A 19,929-nucleotide genomic window follows, 5' to 3' on the forward strand; every position below is an offset into this window, starting at 1 on the left:
CTATGCAACAGCTTCTGAATGGAAGGCAGTACTTCCCAGGCAGAGGTAAACTTGTTTGAGCCCATGTTTGCAAATGTAGAAACCAGGAATCTTAGAGTTTCTCTGGCCTTCGTCTGTGCCAGGGCTACTGAGTCATAGACACGAAATCGTACCTCAGGTTTCTGAACCTTCATCCTGGAGTATGTGCCTACACATACTGTGACACTAAGATCGATTGGCACCCCGCTCAAACCCTCATGAAACTCCGTTCTCAGAGGAGTGATCTCAGACATTTTGCAAAGGAGAACCCTCTCTTTCCCTGCTGCTCAGGTTGTCCTCGTGGGCCCAGACCGCTTCTGCACTGCATGTAGGCAAGACTATGCCAGCAAGACAAGTGAATGGTCAGCCTGATAAATGGTTAGCCACTGGGAAGTCTTGAGTGCTTATTTGATGGCCCATGGTTTCTGGCCTGGTTACCCATCTCTTTCCATCACAGTCATACTGAGGAAGATTATGATCCACACTGAGGGATTCTGGGAGATCCCAGTATGATATTCTGTCCTGGCCATGACTCCTGCCTCGGAGCCAGTGGGAATGGAGTGAGGAGTGAGAAATGCCTGGGTGGATTACTGACATCCTGATTTTCTGGGAAATAACAAGTCTAATTCCCAGTAAAATGTCATTAGAATTTGCCAGGTCCTCTGACAAGGAAAATGAAAAGCCCTTCCTAGAAGTTTGTCATGCTGTGTGGTTTCTGAGACATTCTAAGGACTTTGTAGAGAAATATACTGCGCCTATACGATTTGGGACTAATGCTAATTTCCCGGCTTCCTCAAACGTATGGGGCTGTCTTTAAGCAGAAGTAAACTGCAAAAGCCCAGGATGGTTACTTTATTTTTCAAACAATGTGTGTGAGAATAGGGGATTTGAGGTTTACCCAGCCTGAGTCTCACCCTTGCTACTTCCCAGGCTTGTACCCTTAGAGACCATACTTCAGTTCACAAAGCCCTGATTGGGTTGCCTGTACCGTGATGCTAATGGAGTATCTCCCTCCTGGGTTTGTCAGGAGCTTTTCCTGCCTCACTTCTCCTCCATCTTGAGCACTTAGCATCATGCTCTGCATAACACAAGTAAACAATGATCACAACTCCCTTCCAATCTCTTCTCCCACGTGCAGACACACGCACCGAAGCTAAGCTGTGTTACATAAACGACCTCTCCTGTCCTCTTCTCCTTGCTGTAGGCACCGAACGGCTCCAGTGGCGAGAATCCTCACAGAGTGGTTTGTTTGCCCACAGAGCTCTTCAGTGTCCAGGCAGTTGTTTCTCGTAGCAGTTAAATGTCTGTGGCCCTGAACTTTGCGGAGAGACGATCGGCGGGTTGACCGATTAGGTGTTGAAGTGTACAGCAAAGAGAACCCCAGTCCTTTCTTGTGATAATTGAAGTCATTTCAATTCATTTCCTTCTGGGTTGGACAGAGACATGTTTGCAATAGTGAGCGAGTCTTGAGGGAATCCATTGACCTGAGCCATCGTATAATGCGTGAAGTTAATGGACAAAAAATGATATTCATCTTCAGTTTATAATAGCGTTTTCACCACGGCACCTAAGCACAGAGGTGGCGAGCACGCTGTTGGAGCAGCAGCCACTCCGCTGGCAGACGTGTGACCTTTGCTGTATCTAACAATTATTGGATCTATGGTGAAATAAAATAAAAACCAACACAAGTTTTGACACTAAGATAATAAATTATAAATTATGGAAGTCGACGCCACCGAGGATCTTGTAAACAACAGGCTGGTCTCTTAGCAACAGCCCAAGGAGAGAGCAGTTGTTAGTAGCAAGGGAGCTGACAGGATTTGTCGTGTTGTGTTTCTGCTGAGGGCCAGAAGCTACACTTTAGCACCTGCCTCCATGCCCCTTCCTGACCAGGTCCTCTTACCTAGTGGTCAGCTGTAGACCAAGATCTATCCTGGTATTTAAGGGGCTCTGTCACCCAAACCAGGCGACCAGGTTTTAAGGAGGAAACAAACAGCGGCAGATTCAAGTGGCAAAGACACGGTGTGGCTATCCGTCTTGGCAAGAGAGGCTTCGATGTTTCTGCAGTAGGTAATGGTCAACAGAGAGGCCCACAACTGGTCAAATGACAAAGAATGGTCATGCGTCCCTGTCTCAGCCCTAAATAAGACATCTGTTTCACATCCTCCAAGGTACAGGGAACATTATGGAAAAGAGGAAGAAAGGATCATAAAAGCCAGGAGAGGAGAAGGATGCGATGATGTGACATTCTGTCTTCTGCAAATGACAGGGCTAATGTATCCAGGAATACACAGCAGCTATGGCTACAGTACCTGCATAAAATAAGACAGGGAGGTAGGTAGGAGTTGGCGGGAGGAAGAAGGGGTCTGAAGGAGTGGGGATCAGTGAGAGAGGTATGGGCTGGTTTTGTGCATAATACATTACATACACAGATACAAGTATCAATAATTAAATTTAAAAAAATAAACAGGGGGGGTTGGGGATTTAGCTCAGTGGTAGAGTGCTTGCCTAGGAAGCGCAAGGCCCTGGGTTCGGTCCCCAGCTCCGAAAAAAAAAAAAGAAAAAAGAAAAAAAAATAAACAGGCAAAGGAGGGGAAAAACAGGGCTGTGACTTAGGGCAGCGCTTAGCCAAGATGTAATCGTGTCAGGACTCAGGTGGGACAGAAGTGGGTCAATACCGTGCCGTCTGATGTTGTGTAGAACTATGACTCTAAACAGGGTCGGGGTAGAAGTCTCCCTCTCTTCCCCACCCCCAACTCCTTTTGGCTTTAAAAAAATCTCACTTAGGGTGGCTGTCATGAAAGAATGTAGACAAGAGTTTGACAGTGTGCCAAGTTGGTTTATTTTTAAATGTTGTTCCCCCAAAGCACCAGAATATTAAGTTGGAGCAAATGTTGCTTGGAAGAGTCAAGGGGTTGTGGTCACAAGACAGCCAAGGAGGGGTGATGGTGTGAAGGTTCGCAGATGTTAATGGACCAATTCAAGGGCTGGCAGGATGGGTCCCCTGGAAGGGGTTTTTCCAGTCCGAGTGTGAGATTGTGTGTGAGCGCTGTGTCTTCCAACTGCAGGGCATTTCAGGGTCTGAGTGGGAAGGGAGCTTTGCTTTAATTAATTAGGTGTTTACCCCGGGCTTCTTCCCTCCGAGGTTTAGACAATCACCTGCCCACACGTGAGGAACAGGATTGTGTACATTCTCTTGGAAAGGGGTTTTAAGAAATAGCTAATTCTTCATTATCTGGCCGACAGTAGAGGCATGCGTGCTAAGCCTATATAGAACATTCTTACGAAAAAATACCAGCCCGTAAGGTCCCAGGACCCATGTTCTGGGAATTATGGACTTTGTGTGTTTATTGTTCCTTAAAAACTTTGGCCACCTACATCATGATTTCTTAAGGATAATTTGGCACGCCGTTTTGAACTTTTTGTATGGATAAGTGTGCCATTAGAGGAGAAAGAAAAAAGTCTCTGCTTTTCCCCAGGGCCTCATTTTTCTCCCAGCTCCTCTGATGTCAAGAATGGGCAGAGGCTCTGACTTCCGAAGTGATTAGTTCCCCTCCCAAGGAGTCTGAATATATTTGTGTTCAGAAGGCAGTCTGCTGGGAGGAAGTTCTACCTGGGGAGAGGTCCGGGTCCCACGGGGATGAGGCTTTCAGTTTGTAAGATACCTGTCAGGGACCCATGGGTCAGAGTCATTTCACAAACATACACAGGATTTCCAGCTACAGGCACGAGTGATGGCACGCTTTCTCCATTTTTATGATGAGACCATGGAGGCCAGGACCTACGAGTCACTGACCTAAGCCTAAGGCCAGAGACTGGTTTCAATGCAGGAAGCAATGGCTTCAGAAGCAACGCTTTCTCTACCACAGCACCCTGCACTGGTGACGGTCCATGCTGGGCTTCCGGTGTAATCCTGCTTCTTACCCCAGTGATAGGTCCTCCTTTCCCTATTTCTCTTCTGACTTCATTTTCTTCTCCCCAAATAAACACACCCCAGGATCCAAGAATACACCCTCCCTCCCCCAACTATCTTAGGTTGTATTTGTAGACCTAAATTTTCAGTCTCCAGAATAACATCCTTCCGTATAGGTATGCCCAACACTTTCTTCCTCTTTAATTTGTTTATAGCCCATGCGCACTTTGAGGAAGTAAAAAGCCACCCGAATTTTTTTGATGTGTTTGGTTTCACTGATCTTGACCCCCCCTATAGTGGAGGAGAATGCTGAGCTGTGAATTTTCTCCCCTTTTCTTCCTGACTGAAAACCACCAAGGCACACTTTTCCCAGAGCCTAACGCCCTTGCAGCAAACAACGTTGAAGCGAAGAGTCCTGTCTTACACCGTAAACAATTCTAGTCCAGTCTGAGCTCAGCAAAATGCACTTTCTCCTTTTATGGTTGAGCCTGCCCATCTCTAAGAGCCACCAAATGACCTGTGTGGTCAATGGGATCAGAGTGAGAATCCAGGTCATGGCCAGGTCTTGCGGGGGGCTGGCTGTGCAAACATGTGCAGGAAATGTTTGCTCGCTCAGGTCCTTGAATCCAGTCCAGGGCAGATTCTCCCAAGACGCCTGGTTTGTACTGATGCTAGGGATAAATATCACACCTAGTGCGGAAGCTCTACCGTCCCACTGTACTGGCTTTGTTGATCCTACCTACATTTTGGGAAGAAGTGGGCTGTCCAGACAGAAGACAGGGCCCAGCAGCTCCCTTGTGCTTGGCTTTCTTGGGGTTGGGAGCCCAGGTCCTGCCCAGTGCCTCACCCTGTGCAAGAGCCTGTCCATGCAGCACCTCCAGGCATTCGCCCCACAATGCAGTGCTGCTTTGGCAGCGGCTCAGCAGAAGACTAAACAGTTGGCCCCGTTTCAACACGGCTGCCAAGATTTGGCAACCGGAGAGTTACAAGGAAGCCTCAGACTGCTAAACCCTTTCACATTTTTAATTAGATCCACACACCCATGTCTTTGAGCTATCATAAATATACAGATGACACGGAGAACATTATTCAGGGTTAATAAAAAAGGGGGGGAGCAAACGGTACGAGGGTGTATCTTATCTTTGGAAAATAATTCATAATTTATTTGGGGGCCGAGGGAGAAGAGAGGCTAAGAGTATTTGTGTTGGCAGAACCAGGCCTGAGGTGAGACTCTGCCTCTAAATCCGGCCTCGCAGATCTCTGCACACAGGATTCTGTCCTAGGCTTTGGGAAGATGACCAGAAGGGGGCATTAGTGTCAGGGATCAGCCTGCAGCCCAGCCCCAAAGACCGAGTACAATGTATGCACGACAAGCCACCCTGCCTTCACTTCTAGATGGCAGCCATGGAGCTGCAGCGTTTGTGCCTTGGCCCTCAGAAAGCAAGGCCTTTTGCTTCCTTCATTTGTGCTATATCCTTGAGTCTCCTTCTCCGCACTGCTTTGAGCATCCTTCTGCACATCTCTCTTGCTCCTTATTCTTCTAAGTCTTCTGCCATAGCAAGCCCCGTTGCTTGCTCCCCCACAGATGGCCTTCAGCTGCCCTCAGCTCCCAGGGGATTGGACTTGGAGCAGAGAGAATATGCTGGGCCCCGTCTGACGTTTGGGGATGTGGGGCTGTCTGCTCTGTGGCTCAAGATGCTTGTTGGAAAAGTTTGTTTGTCTTTTTTTGTGTGGTTGTTGTTGGTGGTGATTTTGTTGTTTTGTTTTGTGTTTTTCTTACCATGATGACCTCACAGCTTGGTTCTGGGGGTTCAAATCAGACCACATGCACAGGGCCCAGATTCAGTGGATGTGTCACACTTGTTGTTGCTGCTGTTGTTGTTGTTGTCAGTATCCAAGGTATCTCACAGGTATCTCAGAGGCTCTGCTACAAAACAAAACCATTAACTATACTACTGCTGCCTGATGCATCCTGAGATCTGCCTGCTCTGCCCTGTTTCTTCTCCTGCAGGCCCAGACTGCCCATCTCCCCCACACCTGCCATCAACTGAGAAGGCACATGAACCAAACCCATGGCCATGGCTATGACACTGCCTATGGCTATCCCTGTGGCTGTGGCTGTGGCTATGGCTATGGTTATATCTATGTCTATGGCTAGAGTTGGGGCTATGACTGAATTCCTATGGCTATGGTTAAGCCTGTGGCTATGGCTATGGTTATGGTTATGTCCACTGCTATGGCTATGCCTATAGTTATGGTTATTGTTATACCTGTGGCTATGGCTATGATTGTGGCTATGCCTATGGCTATGGTTGTGTCTGTGTCTATGTCTATGGTCATGGCTATGGCTATGTCTGTGACTATGTCTATGGTTATAGCTATGTCTGTGGCTATGATGATGGCTATGGTTATGGCTATGTCTATGGCTATGGCTATGGCTATGGTTATGGCTGTGTCCATACTTATGCCTATGGAGGCGCTTGACTTTGAAGGCATGTTCAAGAGGAGATAAATTGTGTGACATGCCAAGAGAGGAGCCTCTCTAGTTGTCCCTTTCAGAGGGCCTAGTTTATAACCAGAACCATTGCAGCCATCAGTCCAGGACTGTGCCTCCAGCACCCATGCCTGATGTAGGCATCCTGCAGCTATCTCTTTCCAACCATCTGCGTCCACAGAGAGGAACCCCAGCCTCCTGTAGCCACTCAGTGGTACCAGTGCCCACCTCCTTCTGGTCCTTCTTCATTTGTGGACTTTTTCAACCCAGGACTTGAAAATGATGGGCTTATCCTGCAGTGCTCTATGCTTCTACAATCACAGGAAATAGGATTCTCAGACACCTGGGGTGCCCTGGTCCAGTTAAATGGACTGAGGACAGTTCTTGTGCCTTTTAGTAGCAGTTACAATGGAGAAACAGAGCATAGCTGGTGGGGATTCTCATTATCAACAGTTCTGCAACCTCATCAATCCCCCAACTTCCTCACTTCCTTCTCCCCAGAACCATATGCCATGGACTCTGGAGACTTATCTTTACCTGGGAGAAGTTAAAATATACAAACGATCCCCATGGCACACACATGCGCTCTATGTGTATGCTCCTCTTATCCCAGAGAACACGCAGAACCACTGCCCAAGGGGTATATTGCCTAGCAACAGGGATAATAGCCGTGGTCTGAGAAGACACCTGCATTAGGACCAGGCTGAGTCCTGATCACTTGTAGGGTCCTCTTTGGGCGTGTCTTTTTTTGTTGTCTGTGTAAACAGGTAGCCACCTCTAACTTCCAGGCAGGCAAGCTGGTGTCTCACTGGCTAACATCCTACCTGGGACCAAAGGTGTCAGGCTATGGTTAGGCATGACACAGTGGAGACAGCAGAAATTGCCCCCATGTCTTCCTATGCCTGCTCTGATGGAGGAGAAGGAATGACTAGAGTTAAGATAGGCTATATCCATCTACTTGAGCTGCTATAACAAAATGCCACAGGCTGGGTAATTAAACTAGAGAAGCTCCTTTCCTTGTACTCTGGAAGACTGAAAAGTCCAGGACCAAGATCTCTGGTTTAGTTTGTGTGATGAAGGTTCTTCTCCCATCTTGCCCTTTGCTTGGAGGAGACTGAGACCTGAGGAGAAGCAGGAGACCTGGTGTACCTCATGCACCGACACTGTCCAGTTGGACAGGGACACATTTAACCTTAACTTCTTCCTTAGAGGGCCCATCTCCAAGCACAGCCAAGCTGGAGTTCTGGACTTTAACCTGTGAATTAGGAGAAGCAGAGCTTTCATGGCTCAAAAGGAAGACAGCCTCGTGTTGGGCCCTTCCTCTGCTCCCTCTTGGCTGTGTGTCCTCCTAGTAGTGAGCAGCCAGTGTCCCCTGTGACTGGCCTCACCAGTCAAGTTTTATCAATGCCTGAGTTTTACTGGCCATATGATATCTTTACTGTCACCTTGGGACATCTGGCTGCAAATCATATCAGAACACATAGACCCTCATGGCCTTTGCCCCCCTGAAGGCCCTCGAAAACAGGAGAAAGTGTGACTTTGAGCATCTCAGTGACCTTGAGACTAGGGTCTCCAGAAAATGTAAACCATTTGATGGGTGGACATCAGCTCTCATGGGGCTTCTGGAGAGCACTACGATGAAACAATTCTCCTCTTCCCTTTGTCTTATTAAGAGGTTGAACTCTGGGATTGTCAAAAGTAATTAAACCTTGGCAGTTTCCTGCAGTTCTGACTAATGGGTGATAAAACCTGGGCAGATGTGAGGTTTTGTTTAAGTCTGTGCTGTGTGACCCTGAGTATCATCAAGAGAATGTTCCATGGTAGGAGTAGAAAGGACCACAGGTGGGAACACAGGTGGGAACACAGGTGGGAACACAGGTGGGAACACAGGTGGGAACACAGGTGTGAACACAGGTGGAACACAGGTGGGAACACAGGTGGGAACACAGGTGTCAACACAGGTGTCAACACAGGTGTGAACACAGGTGGGAACACAGGTGTGAACACAGGTGGGAACACAGGTGGGAACACAGGTGGAGGGTATGGAGATACATGGCCTGGGCATCTCCTGCTAGAGGGAAGAGTGTCTGATGAGTTCAGTGGAGAATTAAGAGATAGGAGTCCTACAGAGGTTGGGGGCATAGGACAGACTCTGTACCTACTTTGTAGGGTGGTAAGGAGATCCTACGATTCAGAGACAAAGGAACACAAGAGCTTCAATCACAGCATCCAAAAGGAGACGTGCGATTGTGGGCAAATCACTCATATTTGTATAAAAGTAGCTTCGTCCCCTTAAGGTTACTGGGGGGAGAGACTGCTTCACCATCATTACCTAGTCTAGAGACCAGCTCCAGGAGGGACCCGGTCTTCTTGGGGATTCATCTCTGTACTAATTTTGCTGGGTCCGAGTTAGGGAATGTTAACAGAATGCAAAGCAACAGAATTCCAGGAGCCTAAATCATTCCAGGTCAGACTTGAATTCGCACCAAGGCGATTGCGCCAGGAAGCTGGCGGTTACCCCGAAAGCAAGTTATTCTCACTACCCAACTGGTACTGCAAGAGCTAGAGAGCTCATCACAGTCCCAGAACTCCCCTGCTCCCCCTTCAGGCACCATTCCTACAGGTAAGCCTATACACTCGCTGGGTCGAAAGTCATAGAAAGGGTAGGGAATATTGCTATACCTGAAAATTAGCTTCCTATGTATCTATTAGCCATAGAATAAAAATACTCCATACAAACTCCAAGGCCACAGTACAGATTCATTTTGTCTTTTAATAAGAGGTTAAAAGTTCTAACAAGCCCACTATAGTTAAAAATAGCATGGATCAAAATATATACTCAATAGAGCTGAGCTCTCAAGGTTCACCAGTAAGCCTAGACTACTTTATTTAATCATGTTTCAATTAATGCATGCATTTGAGTATGCATGGGTACAAGTACAGACATTCATGCAGTTATCAGATGTCAGTCTTGGGCTTCATTCCTTGGGACACCAAATATCTTGCTTTTTTGAGACAGGGTCTCCCACTAGGTCTGTAACTCACCGTTTTTGCTACCTGGTTGGCCAGGGAGCCCCCAGCAACTGCCTGTTTCTGCCTCCCAAGAGAATATAAGTACAGCCATAGCTGGCTTAGATCCCTAAGCTTGGGCAGGAGGCACTTTACCAACTGAGCTATGCCCCCAACCTGTCCTAAGTTTCTTTTACTGTGCTCAAATTAGTCAACCTCTGGGCAAAACTGCATATCACCGAGTTCAATTTACGATAATAGGATGTCAGGTGTCTCATGTTACTCAGTGACTTCTGTGGGGAACTTGAAAACAGAGAAGCTCACAGCACTGAGGTCCAGCTCAGCATCACACTGTAAGCCGGTAGCCGCAACCTGGGAGCTATCTGTAAGCAGAAGGAAAAGGGCCCTCTTCAGCTTTCTTTTACACCAGAACAGAGCAATCTCTGAGACTTTACTTTCTATCCTGTTCCAAGCCCTGAACCAGGCAGAAGAAAAAGGCAGCGAGGCAAAACAGACGAGTTTTATTTTCTGTGTCCACGTAGAGGGAAAGGAGGACAGGCTGCCCTGGGCATCACTTGTACCTGTGGAGGAAGGGCAGCGGAGGACTAACATGCAGATCTGGACCATCCACACCCATAGCCAAAATATGATACCAAGACCACAGCCCCTAATGGCTCGGCGGCCCTTAGCATTGCCCCGGTTCGTTCCTCCAGAGCATCCACATCATCCGTCATTCACAACTTTCAGAGCGTGGAAACAGAACATCAGGTCCTTCTCCTCTCCCGACTTTAGAGTTGAGCTCAAAATGCATTCATACATCTGCAGAAAACGCAAACAAACTGCTGTCTTTCTTTGGTTTTGTTTTAAGTGTAGCTTCCCTCAGGGGAGGGTTTACTGAGCCAACTCACAATGTGCTTAAACAAACCATGATCAGGTGTAGGAGTTCAGTAGCACAAAAGACAGGGGCCACTGGCCCGAGCACCCCTCTGAGTTTCCTGGGAACTAAGGCAATAGAAAATACAACCGGTTGTCTCATTTCTGTCTTGTTTTTTAAGAAAAGGAGACAACGTCAGAGAAGAAAAAGCCTCTGGGGAGAGAGAGCTAGTGAGTCTGGTGGACAACATCCAGAGTGTGGGTATGTAGAACAAATGTATACCTAATCTCCTTTGAAGGATTCCCGTGATGAGGCAATGAAAGCCAAAGTTGTAAAAAGATACAACTTAACAGAGTCGACTTGGCAAGAGGCTAGACACTGTGGCTCAAGCCCATAGACTTCCAAGGATCTAACCTCCTACAAGAACTGGATGTGAAGCCCAGAGCTCAGGTCCATGGCATCATCGCCATTGACTAGTAATGTCCTTATTCAGGAAAGGTGCCAGGACTGAGACCACACTGCCTAGAGCTCTCATTGAGTAGGGAGAAGGAAGGCCCTGCCATCGCAGAGTGTGGCCTCTAATACTCTGAAGTATGTATGAAGGATATTCTCATACTCTTATGCCCCACCTGCCTCTTCTGCCACGTCGGATACCTCAGAGCCTCAGAGGAGCTTCAGAATCTCCTCCAGGCCACCTAGATCCTAAGGGCTTCTGGGAAAATTCTCTTCCACCCAATCAAGATGAAGTAAGCCCATCCGCAGAACCCTTCTCTTTTGGGTTATCTCAGTTTAGCTTCATGAGCACGTGGGCTTTTGCGAAGCCTCCACTCGCTTCCACTGAGTCACGCCCACACCGGTCCTGAGTGTAGACCGCCTCAGAGAGAGGATGTGAGAGATGCAGTCGGCGCTGATGTCTCTGGTGGCTACTGCGGGTCCTCGGGTTTGTTCAAGTAACTCCTCTCAGAGAAAAAAATTTCTGTCCCTGATGGGGCCCTCACTTTCTATTCTGGTTGGGTCTTTGGTGGGAGTCCTTGGAATGATTCCTGTGTCCGTCTCTGTCAACGCTCTTGCTCCGGATGGTGTGGCTGTTTGTCTGTGTTGCTGTTTCCCTGAGAGCCGTTCGTTCCTGGCAGCCCTAACGATGGCGAACCGAGCTGTATGTCCTCCATAAGGGTGCCCCGGACGAGCCCTATCAACATTCCCCTTGCCGCTGCTGCAGGTATTTTCTGCTTAGTTCTCGGCATTGACTTAGACGTCATCTCAGCCAATCGCCGTCCCTGCTTCTTTCGAATGTGCCGGATGTCGAAGTCCAAACAGAAGGGGAGGAAGAGCAACAGAGTCTCCCGCCAAAATCCTGATTGTCCGTTTGTTCTCAAACAGCCGCTCTCTGAAGCCATAGGGCCCCCAACTCAGGCCCTACCTGCCTACTAATTAAACTGGGTGAGAGTCATGTTATCAGGAGAGGACTTTCTCGAGGACACAGGTGTCCTCCTTCTTTGCTCGCGTGCATGGAGGAATGGAGCCCTGCTTTGTCCATCTTAAGTAGCTAATAAATATGTGCGGGGTGAATTATTAATTCAATAACAAATTGCTAGGGAGTTTTCTGCTTGAATGCACGAACATAAACATACACGGGGGGATATATTCAGACTCTTCATTGACATTTTAATCCTATATGCACTACAGGTTCACTCCCATCAGCTATATTGCCCTGTGGAAGAGGAGGGAGGTAAGAGTCGGCTCATCTCTGCCACTCAGACTACTGATCACTTAGACGTATTTATGTCCGTTTAAGTTCTGCTTATTGAAATACGCCAGCCATGGTTGTATTTCACGGTGGATTGTTGTCAAAATATGGAGGAAAGCATACTGTGTAAAGTGCTTAGTCAGCTGTGAAGCACAAAAGTAGTGGCCTTTGGGTTATAATTTTAACACACACACACACACACACACACACACACACACACACACACACTATTGTATTTATGTGCAGGAACATGCATGTGCACATGCAATACCTATAGTGTCCAGGAGAGGGAGTCGGATCCCCTGATGGTGGAACCACAGGCAGGTGTGAGCTCCCTAAAACGGTGCTAGGACCTGAACCCAGGCACTTAGAGCAGCAACGGCTCTTAACTTCTGGGCCATCTCTACAGTCCCCCCGGATTATATATTCTTTTATTTGGAGTACAATTGAAAGGGTCTTACTCAGTGACAGAGATAAGAAAACTTACACACACACACACACACACACACACAGAGAGAGAGAGAGAGAGAGAGAGAGAGAGAGAGAGAGAGAGAGAGAGAGAGAGAGAGAGAGAGAGAACTGGGGGCAATAGTAAGATTTTAGGCATTGTGGATCTGACCATCTCCCAGTTTCTTCACTATACCGTCTGAGCACACAAATGGCCTTAGAAAGTGCATGAGGGAACTGCCATGTCTGTGTCCCCATGAGAGTTCATTTGTGAATACCAAAATCCAAAACTCACACAAGTATAATCATCACCAGGCATCACAGTGTTGTTTTCTCTCTCTTTCCCTCCCCCTCCCTCCTTTCCTCTCTTCCTTGACCTCCACCTCTCTTTTCCTTTTTTAATGTTAATACCATTCTCTGGGAAGAAGAAACACTAGGTGGACAGGATTAATCTCCAAACTGCAGTTTGTAGGTTTCTGGTCTATGAGATTTTATTTCAGGTTTTAAAAACATGCCAGGAGCCTTGTTAAGGGACCCTGGTTTCCTCACTTCCCCAGTGGTGCAAACCTTCAGTCAAAGCCTACAGACAGCTGGAGAAGTGCAAGAGGAGGGCTCCGACCAAAGACCATTCTCTCCTGGCCCTCACCTCTAGGCTTGGTCCTGTCCGTGACGCATCTTTCTGCTTCTGCCCCACTCTCACACCACGCATACTGGGCATCTAGTAGATAGAAGATACATTTCATGGGTTTAAACTCTCTCTCTCTCTCTCTCTCTCTCTCTCTCTCTCTCACATACACACATACACACACACACACACACACACACACACACACACACAGCTTTTCAACACAAAGCTGACTGTTACCATATTGTTCCCCAAGGTCAGTAACACCCCAGAGAATTCTGGGCACACACCCTCTGCATCTTCTTAGATGAGAAGTTCCCTGGGAAAATCTAGCATCTTCGGGGAGTCGGGGGAAACCCTATACCAGAGACAATAGGGAGGCACAGAGTGGAAGTCTCTGGCTTGTGCTATACTCCACAGTTCTCACACTGTAGCAGACAGCCTTGGGCCTAAGGACTGAAAGCACACAAGTCTTCAGTTGCATGAGAACTCACTTCCCTGAGTCACCCTTTGTAAAGTGCATCCGTGGCTTGTGAGCTCTGACAGTGTTCTGTGGAGGAGTGCAGACTACCTTGCAGAGGGGAGCAGAAAGCTAGCCACCCCCGTGGAAGCTATGGCAGAGTGATACTGCAAAAGTCTCGATTAATTGCAGCACCTACGATGAGCAAAATATTGTAATTGTAAATAAAGCCAAACTTTGAGGTTTATTTTATTTTATCCATTGTACACAGTGATGGGTTTCGTCGAGATGCTTTTTCTTTGTGCTCTTGGGTGTTTTCCTGTGTGGACACAGATGTGCACAGGCCATGGCGTACAGGTGGAGATCGAAGGACATCTCATAGTATCCATCCTCAAATTCCACTTGGTCCCAGACATGGTCCCTGGGTTGCTTACTGCTGTTCTGTATAGTAGCTGTCTGTCCTGTGAGCTGCCCAAGGCTCTCCTGTGTCCACTTCTGTCTACACGTAGGAAGGCTGGGATTCAATGTCACCAGGGCACCCAGCTTCACATGCATCAGGGAAACTGAGGTCCTCACACTTGCATGGTGTGGCACTTTGATGGAGATGCTTCACCACAAGTCTCTGGCATTTCAGTATGAGGTCAGTATATCAGGAAGTGTGGCCTTGTTGGAGGAAGTAGGGGTTGGGGACTTCAAGGTTTCAAATCCTCCTGACATTCCCAGAGAGCTCTCTCTGTTGTTTGCAGTCTGGGGTGTGAGCTCTCAGCTGTTCCTAGTGTCACATCAGCCACCTATGCTCCCTGCCGTTATGGACCCCAACCCTCCATCTATGAAGTTCCCTGGTCACGGTGTTTTGTCACAGCAATAGAAAAGTAACAAAGAGCCAAGGCAGGCATTTTACCCACCGTGCCATCTCTACCGCCCTACCCACGAATTCTCATTTGAGCAGCCCACACACTCAGAGGCTCATGCCCATTGTCCTCTCCCGCCCCTCCCCCACCCAGTTCCCTCCTTTGCCAACACCATCCTTCCACCTCCAACCTCCATGCACAGAGGTGTGCATATATAATTAGATGTGTGTTATCTATTATCCTTGTGTGTCCAACCTTTGGACATTCAGACATTATCTGTCCTCTACAAAGTTCACACCCAAGAAAGTATATGATAGAGGTACAAAAAAAAAGGAGCAAAAAAATCAATCTAATAACATTTGAAGTAAGTTTACACACACACACACACACACACACACACACACACACACATTTGGTTGGGCTGCATTTGCAACTGTGCTGGGACTTATGTAACCTAGAGGCCACAGTTGGACACAGCTGATGGAACATATACAAGGCTTGCCATCTCTTGTCTTCCGTCTAATTTGCAGATGAGCGTGGGCTTCTTTGGAGAAAAAATGTTACTACTATGGCATTATTGAACAGATTTTGAAAGTGCTTGATTGGAAAACTTGGTGTCAGATTGACAGACTTGAGACAGTGGGTCACATATTCTAAGAGTCGCAACGTTGGCCTTCTTCACAGAGCACATCAAAGTCATTTGCCACCAAGGTGATCTAACCCCATGGTGTTTCCCCCAGGTTTACTAAGCTTCTGGTGCGGAAAAATCCACCGCATGGGTGACTTGAATCAAATGCTCAGAAATGCGTGGTGGTTCAGGGATGCAGAGGTGGCTTGGTAATTAAGAGCATTTACTGCTCTTGCAGAGGACCTGGGCTCCTGTATGGTTCCTTGAAGCCATGTGATGGCTCACAATCATCTGTAACTCCAATCCCAGGAGATCTGAGCCTGTTCTAGCCTTCCCATTCACTGCCCATATGTGGTACACATGAGTGCATGAACACATTTACACAAACGGATAATAGAAAATGAATACATCTAAAGAAAGTATGTATTTGTTATTATTTCAGCACTTATGAGTGCCTCGCATATAAAAATAACCCTTGCCAGGCAAGAGTTAGCACTGTTCTGCACTATATTCTGAGATCTAGCTGATGCACTTTCTAAAGGGTAGAATGGGGAAGCCATCACCCTGTTGCTTTTCATGTCTTCACACAAATAGAGCTTCTAAAAACACCCAGAAGCAGTGTTTCCCTCTCCGTCTCTACAGAGACAGCCGTGAACTAACACGCGGCTCTTCCCTCCATAGCAAGAACTTCACTCACATCCATGGGAGCGCCACATAGGAGACAAACAGGAATGAGACCAATTTCTACAGAAAGTCATTCTATAGCATTGTTAGGTTTTAGAGGCCCTGTTTGGTGGATGAACTCAACTCTCAGGGAAATTATATCTCTCTGAGGTGATGGCTGTGTCATGCAGTGTGGACATTATGCATGTATGGAGATATCACTCTGCACCCTCTGAATAGTTACAATGACCCAGGCCCATGTGTCAAACAAATGTAAGCAACACCCTTTTCTAAGGAAAAGAAGAGGTGTCCTTGTGTCTTTAAACCTACGTCTTGGGGTGCTTATGCATCTTTTGCTCTCTGGACCCCATCCTTGAAGCCTGACATGTACCACAATGAACCACCTAGTCCAGACCAAGAAAGACACCTGTAATGGCTAGCCATCTTCCCTGAGGGGATCTGTGGTGTTGAGAGTCTCTTTGATGTCCATGGGCTGAAGATGGGTGAAGGCAGGATGAGCGAGTGCATCAATGTGCAAGGCACTATCTGCAGTTCCTAGTTCTTTTCAGGGCTACAGTTCAGACAGTTTGCTCAAAGAAGCCTTTGACGGGGGAGAGTGGTCCCACTGCATTGCAGATCAGAAGACTGACCTTTGCCTTACAAAGAGCCTGGAGGTGAAACTGAGCCAAGTTCAAAGGGAAGACTAATTTGCTGTGCTTGGTCTAACAGCCTTGAGAACCAGTGGCCTTGAGATAGAGAATTAGGTGCCACAGGACACACAGAAGGGCCCCAGTTGAGTTCTCTAGATGCCCTCACCCTCTTAGACAGCTCTGGCTTCCATGAACCTGCCTCATTTACTCATTTGACAACAAGCATTTTATTTATTAGTGGATATCTACCCTGGCATGTCTGCCCTCCAGGATAGGTGTGTGTGTGTGTGTGTGTGTGTGTGTGTGTGTGTGTGTGTGTAACTTTCCATTAAGAGCCCAGTTAGAAGAGGCTACCCATCATGAGTCCAGTGCCTGCCCATTAGAAGAGGCTATCCATTTTCCCAATGCACCATTGTATCTAAGCACAGACAATGGCAGGTGTGATCTCTAACTCAACATCCAGGGCAAGGCCAACATCTCACCATCCAATGGGATCCTCACTTCATTCTAGTCTCTCTGAGCCTTATTTAATGCACCACACACAGTGACTAAAATGTCTCCTACATCTTCTCCCTCCCTCCCTTCATCCTTCCCTCCCTCCATTCCTCCTTCCCTCCCTCCCTTTATTTCTTCCCTTCCTCCCTCCTTCCTTTCCTTCCTCCCTCCCCTCTCCTTCCTTCCTTCCTTCCTTCCTTCCTCCCTTCTTCCCTCCCTCCCTCCCTCCCTCCATTTCTCCCTTCCTTACTTCCCGTTTCCATTGGCTATATTTCCTTAGGTGCACATCTGCTCTGCCCACCCTGAATGGGAACAGAATTGGCCCTTTGTGTCTCAGAGTAGACGCCCAGGAGTGAGCACGGTGTCATTTTTTCTTCCTTAGAACAAGGGAGAAGGAAGAAAACCACTGAACACCAAGACTTGCAGATCCAACATTGCAACATGTCCTCTCAGGACACAGATCTGAGACACTGGACAAAACAAACTGGCTCAGGTTTTGCTTGATTGATCAAGGTGAGGTGCTCTCAAAGGTTCATATGAGGAGGGTTTATGAGTCTTTATCATTCAGCCCCATTCAGTCAGACGTGTCTGTCAACTCCCTTGGAAGGATGCAATGAAATGACATTGGCTATTGCTCTTTACAAACCTTCTAAGAAGTTAGATGAAGTCTCTTGGAACATGGGATCTGGGTGGCTTCCATAGTGCCCCCCTCCACATGCTTATCACTCAGTACCTGTCACTACTGTGTCCCTGTTTCTGAGATTTATGATCCCCACCTCAACTATTCTCTATCCTCGTAGCTGATAGAAGTATCTTCCTGAACCACATACTAGAGTTCTGCCCTGAACCCTAACCTCAGAAAACTTCAGGAAGTTTCCAGAAACACTGAAGGAAGGCCACAGGCATTGGCAAGGCACAAAATCCCCACCATCTTCCTTGGTAGTTAGAGAGCACTGGAAGAAGGTGTCACTGCCACTTATTTACTGACTATGTGCTTTGGGACTGAGCTTCAATCCTCACCATTGAGATTTTTGATCTCTCAGAGTCACTGTGAGGACTAAATTAGGGGACACATGTATAGTACTGAGGAAACTTACCAGCACAGTTTCAATCATCTAGGTCACCTGAACTCCATAGTGCACTGAGGCAGTTCTCTTCCTTTTCACACATTTGATTTAGTATTTATCTCACTCTCCATCTCAGCCTGGCTTTCACAGTAGACACTTCACAGTCACAGAGATCAAGCCTCTGATCTCAACTTCCCCATGCCCTGTAGGATCCACCCTCTGACCTTTAACCTTCTCTACAGCCTGTCTGTACTCTCTGCATCCCCTTCTGAGAAAAGTGTCTTTATTCTTAGATGTATTTCTTCTTGCACCCGGACTTTAGCATCATGATACTTTCTGAGGGTCTGAAGTGGCATTCCAGGCCTCTAGTCTACTTAAAGCTCACTGTGCTAAACTGCAGGTTCTCAGAGGTCAGGGAATCTTTGCTTTTGATCTCTATGTCTCCCCACAAGCACTGATGCAGCTTGCCACTCACTGAGAGATAGAATCCTCACATCCTTGACCACCGCATACTGGGTAGCAAGATATCCATTGCTGGCACACAGACTTTACACGGGCTACCATTTGCTCATATTTATGTCAATTGCGTGATAAGAGATGGTTCTTCTCTTTGTTTGGCTGCATCCTTGGCCTGGGTGTATGGTCCTTTTCTGGCATTTGACCATCTTGAAGCACAGAGAGGAAGAGGGGTGTTGGCCAAGCATGACCCTCAGAGCCTGTGGAAGGAAGCCCCTACCACTCCTCCTTATCCTGTAGACCAGCAGTTCTCAACCTGTAGGTCACGTCCCCTTTGGCATTATCTCAAAAATGTTTACATTACAATTCACCAAAATAGCAAAATGACAGTTATGAAGTAGAAATAAAAATAGTTTTATGGTTGAGGGTCACCTCAACACAAAGAATTGTACTAAAAAGTCTCAGCATTAGGAAGGTTGAGAACCAGTGTCATAGACCAAAGCGTATCTTCAATCAGATTTAAACACAGGGTCGGGAGCATATGTTCTCTACAAATGGAGGCCTGAACACTCCCTGAAGACTGGTGAGGACATACGGTCACTAAGTTATTTACGTATATTGTCACAGTTCACTAACTGCAGAGCATTTCACACCCGGACAGCAGAGACATTCAGGGGACACACACTACTGAAATAAGGTGAAGGTACATCATTTCATTCAACTTCTGAAATCCCCGTGCCCAGGTACTATCAAACATGTGAGAGGACTCACTCTTCATAGAGAATCACCTGTGTGATGCTGCTGACTGTCAACAGGGCAGGGTCTAGACTGTCCTGGGAGAATATGGGTTCCTGGAGATGCCTGTGGGGTGTTAATCTTAAGGTAATTGATGTGGGAAGACTCATCTGATGTGGGCGGCACCATTCCCTAGGCAGAGAGATCCTGGGTTGTATCCTTATGGAGAAAGGGAGGTGAGCCCTGGTCTCCCTGCATTCATTGCTCTCTCCTGATGGCAGATATGATGTGACCACCAGCCTCAAGCTCTGCTACTGTGATTTCTCTTCAGGATGGACTGTAAGTTTGAACTGTGACCTGAACTAAACCTTCTTCCTTCTGAAGCCACCTTTGTTACAGTACATTATCACAGCAACAGGAAGGAACTAAGACAACCCATATAGTTCCTCTCTCTTCCAAGTACCAGACATAAACTTTCTTAGGGAATGATGTCCTTTATTTCCTTGGCTACTTGGAAGCTCAAATCTAGTATGTGGTTCCTCTCGGTGAATTATGCAAACACTTATGGTATCCTTACCCAGATCAGATCTCATGCCTGGCATCTTATGCCTCCATCCTATATTCTTGGAGGGAATTTTGTTTTGTTGTTTTGCCCATAAACTACTTTTAAAGTATGAATGCCAGCAGAAAGAGCTCCTCTTATGTGTAATCATGGAGGCTGTCTGAGGCTTGCCTGCCCACTGGGCTTCAGATTCTTGCTTAGTGCCTAGCTCTCTGCCTTGACGGAATAAACGAAA

At 47.2% G+C, this 19,929-nt stretch overlaps 1 protein-coding gene across 1 annotated transcript; it reads left to right on the forward strand.

The window, feature by feature from the left end:
• The first annotated feature begins 5,990 nt into the window (after window positions 1-5,990).
• On the forward strand, window positions 5,991-6,415 carry LOC134479156 (keratin-associated protein 21-1-like). Its single transcript, XM_063262636.1, has 2 exons — window positions 5,991-6,066; window positions 6,129-6,415. Exons 1-2 carry the CDS (start codon window positions 5,991-5,993, stop codon window positions 6,413-6,415), a joined length of 363 nt encoding a protein of 120 aa, XP_063118706.1.
• The last annotated feature ends 13,514 nt before the right edge of the window (window positions 6,416-19,929 follow it).

This window comes from Rattus norvegicus, chromosome 6, assembly GCF_036323735.1.
Source record: "Rattus norvegicus strain BN/NHsdMcwi chromosome 6, GRCr8, whole genome shotgun sequence".
Classification (NCBI taxonomy): Eukaryota; Metazoa; Chordata; class Mammalia; order Rodentia; family Muridae; genus Rattus; species Rattus norvegicus.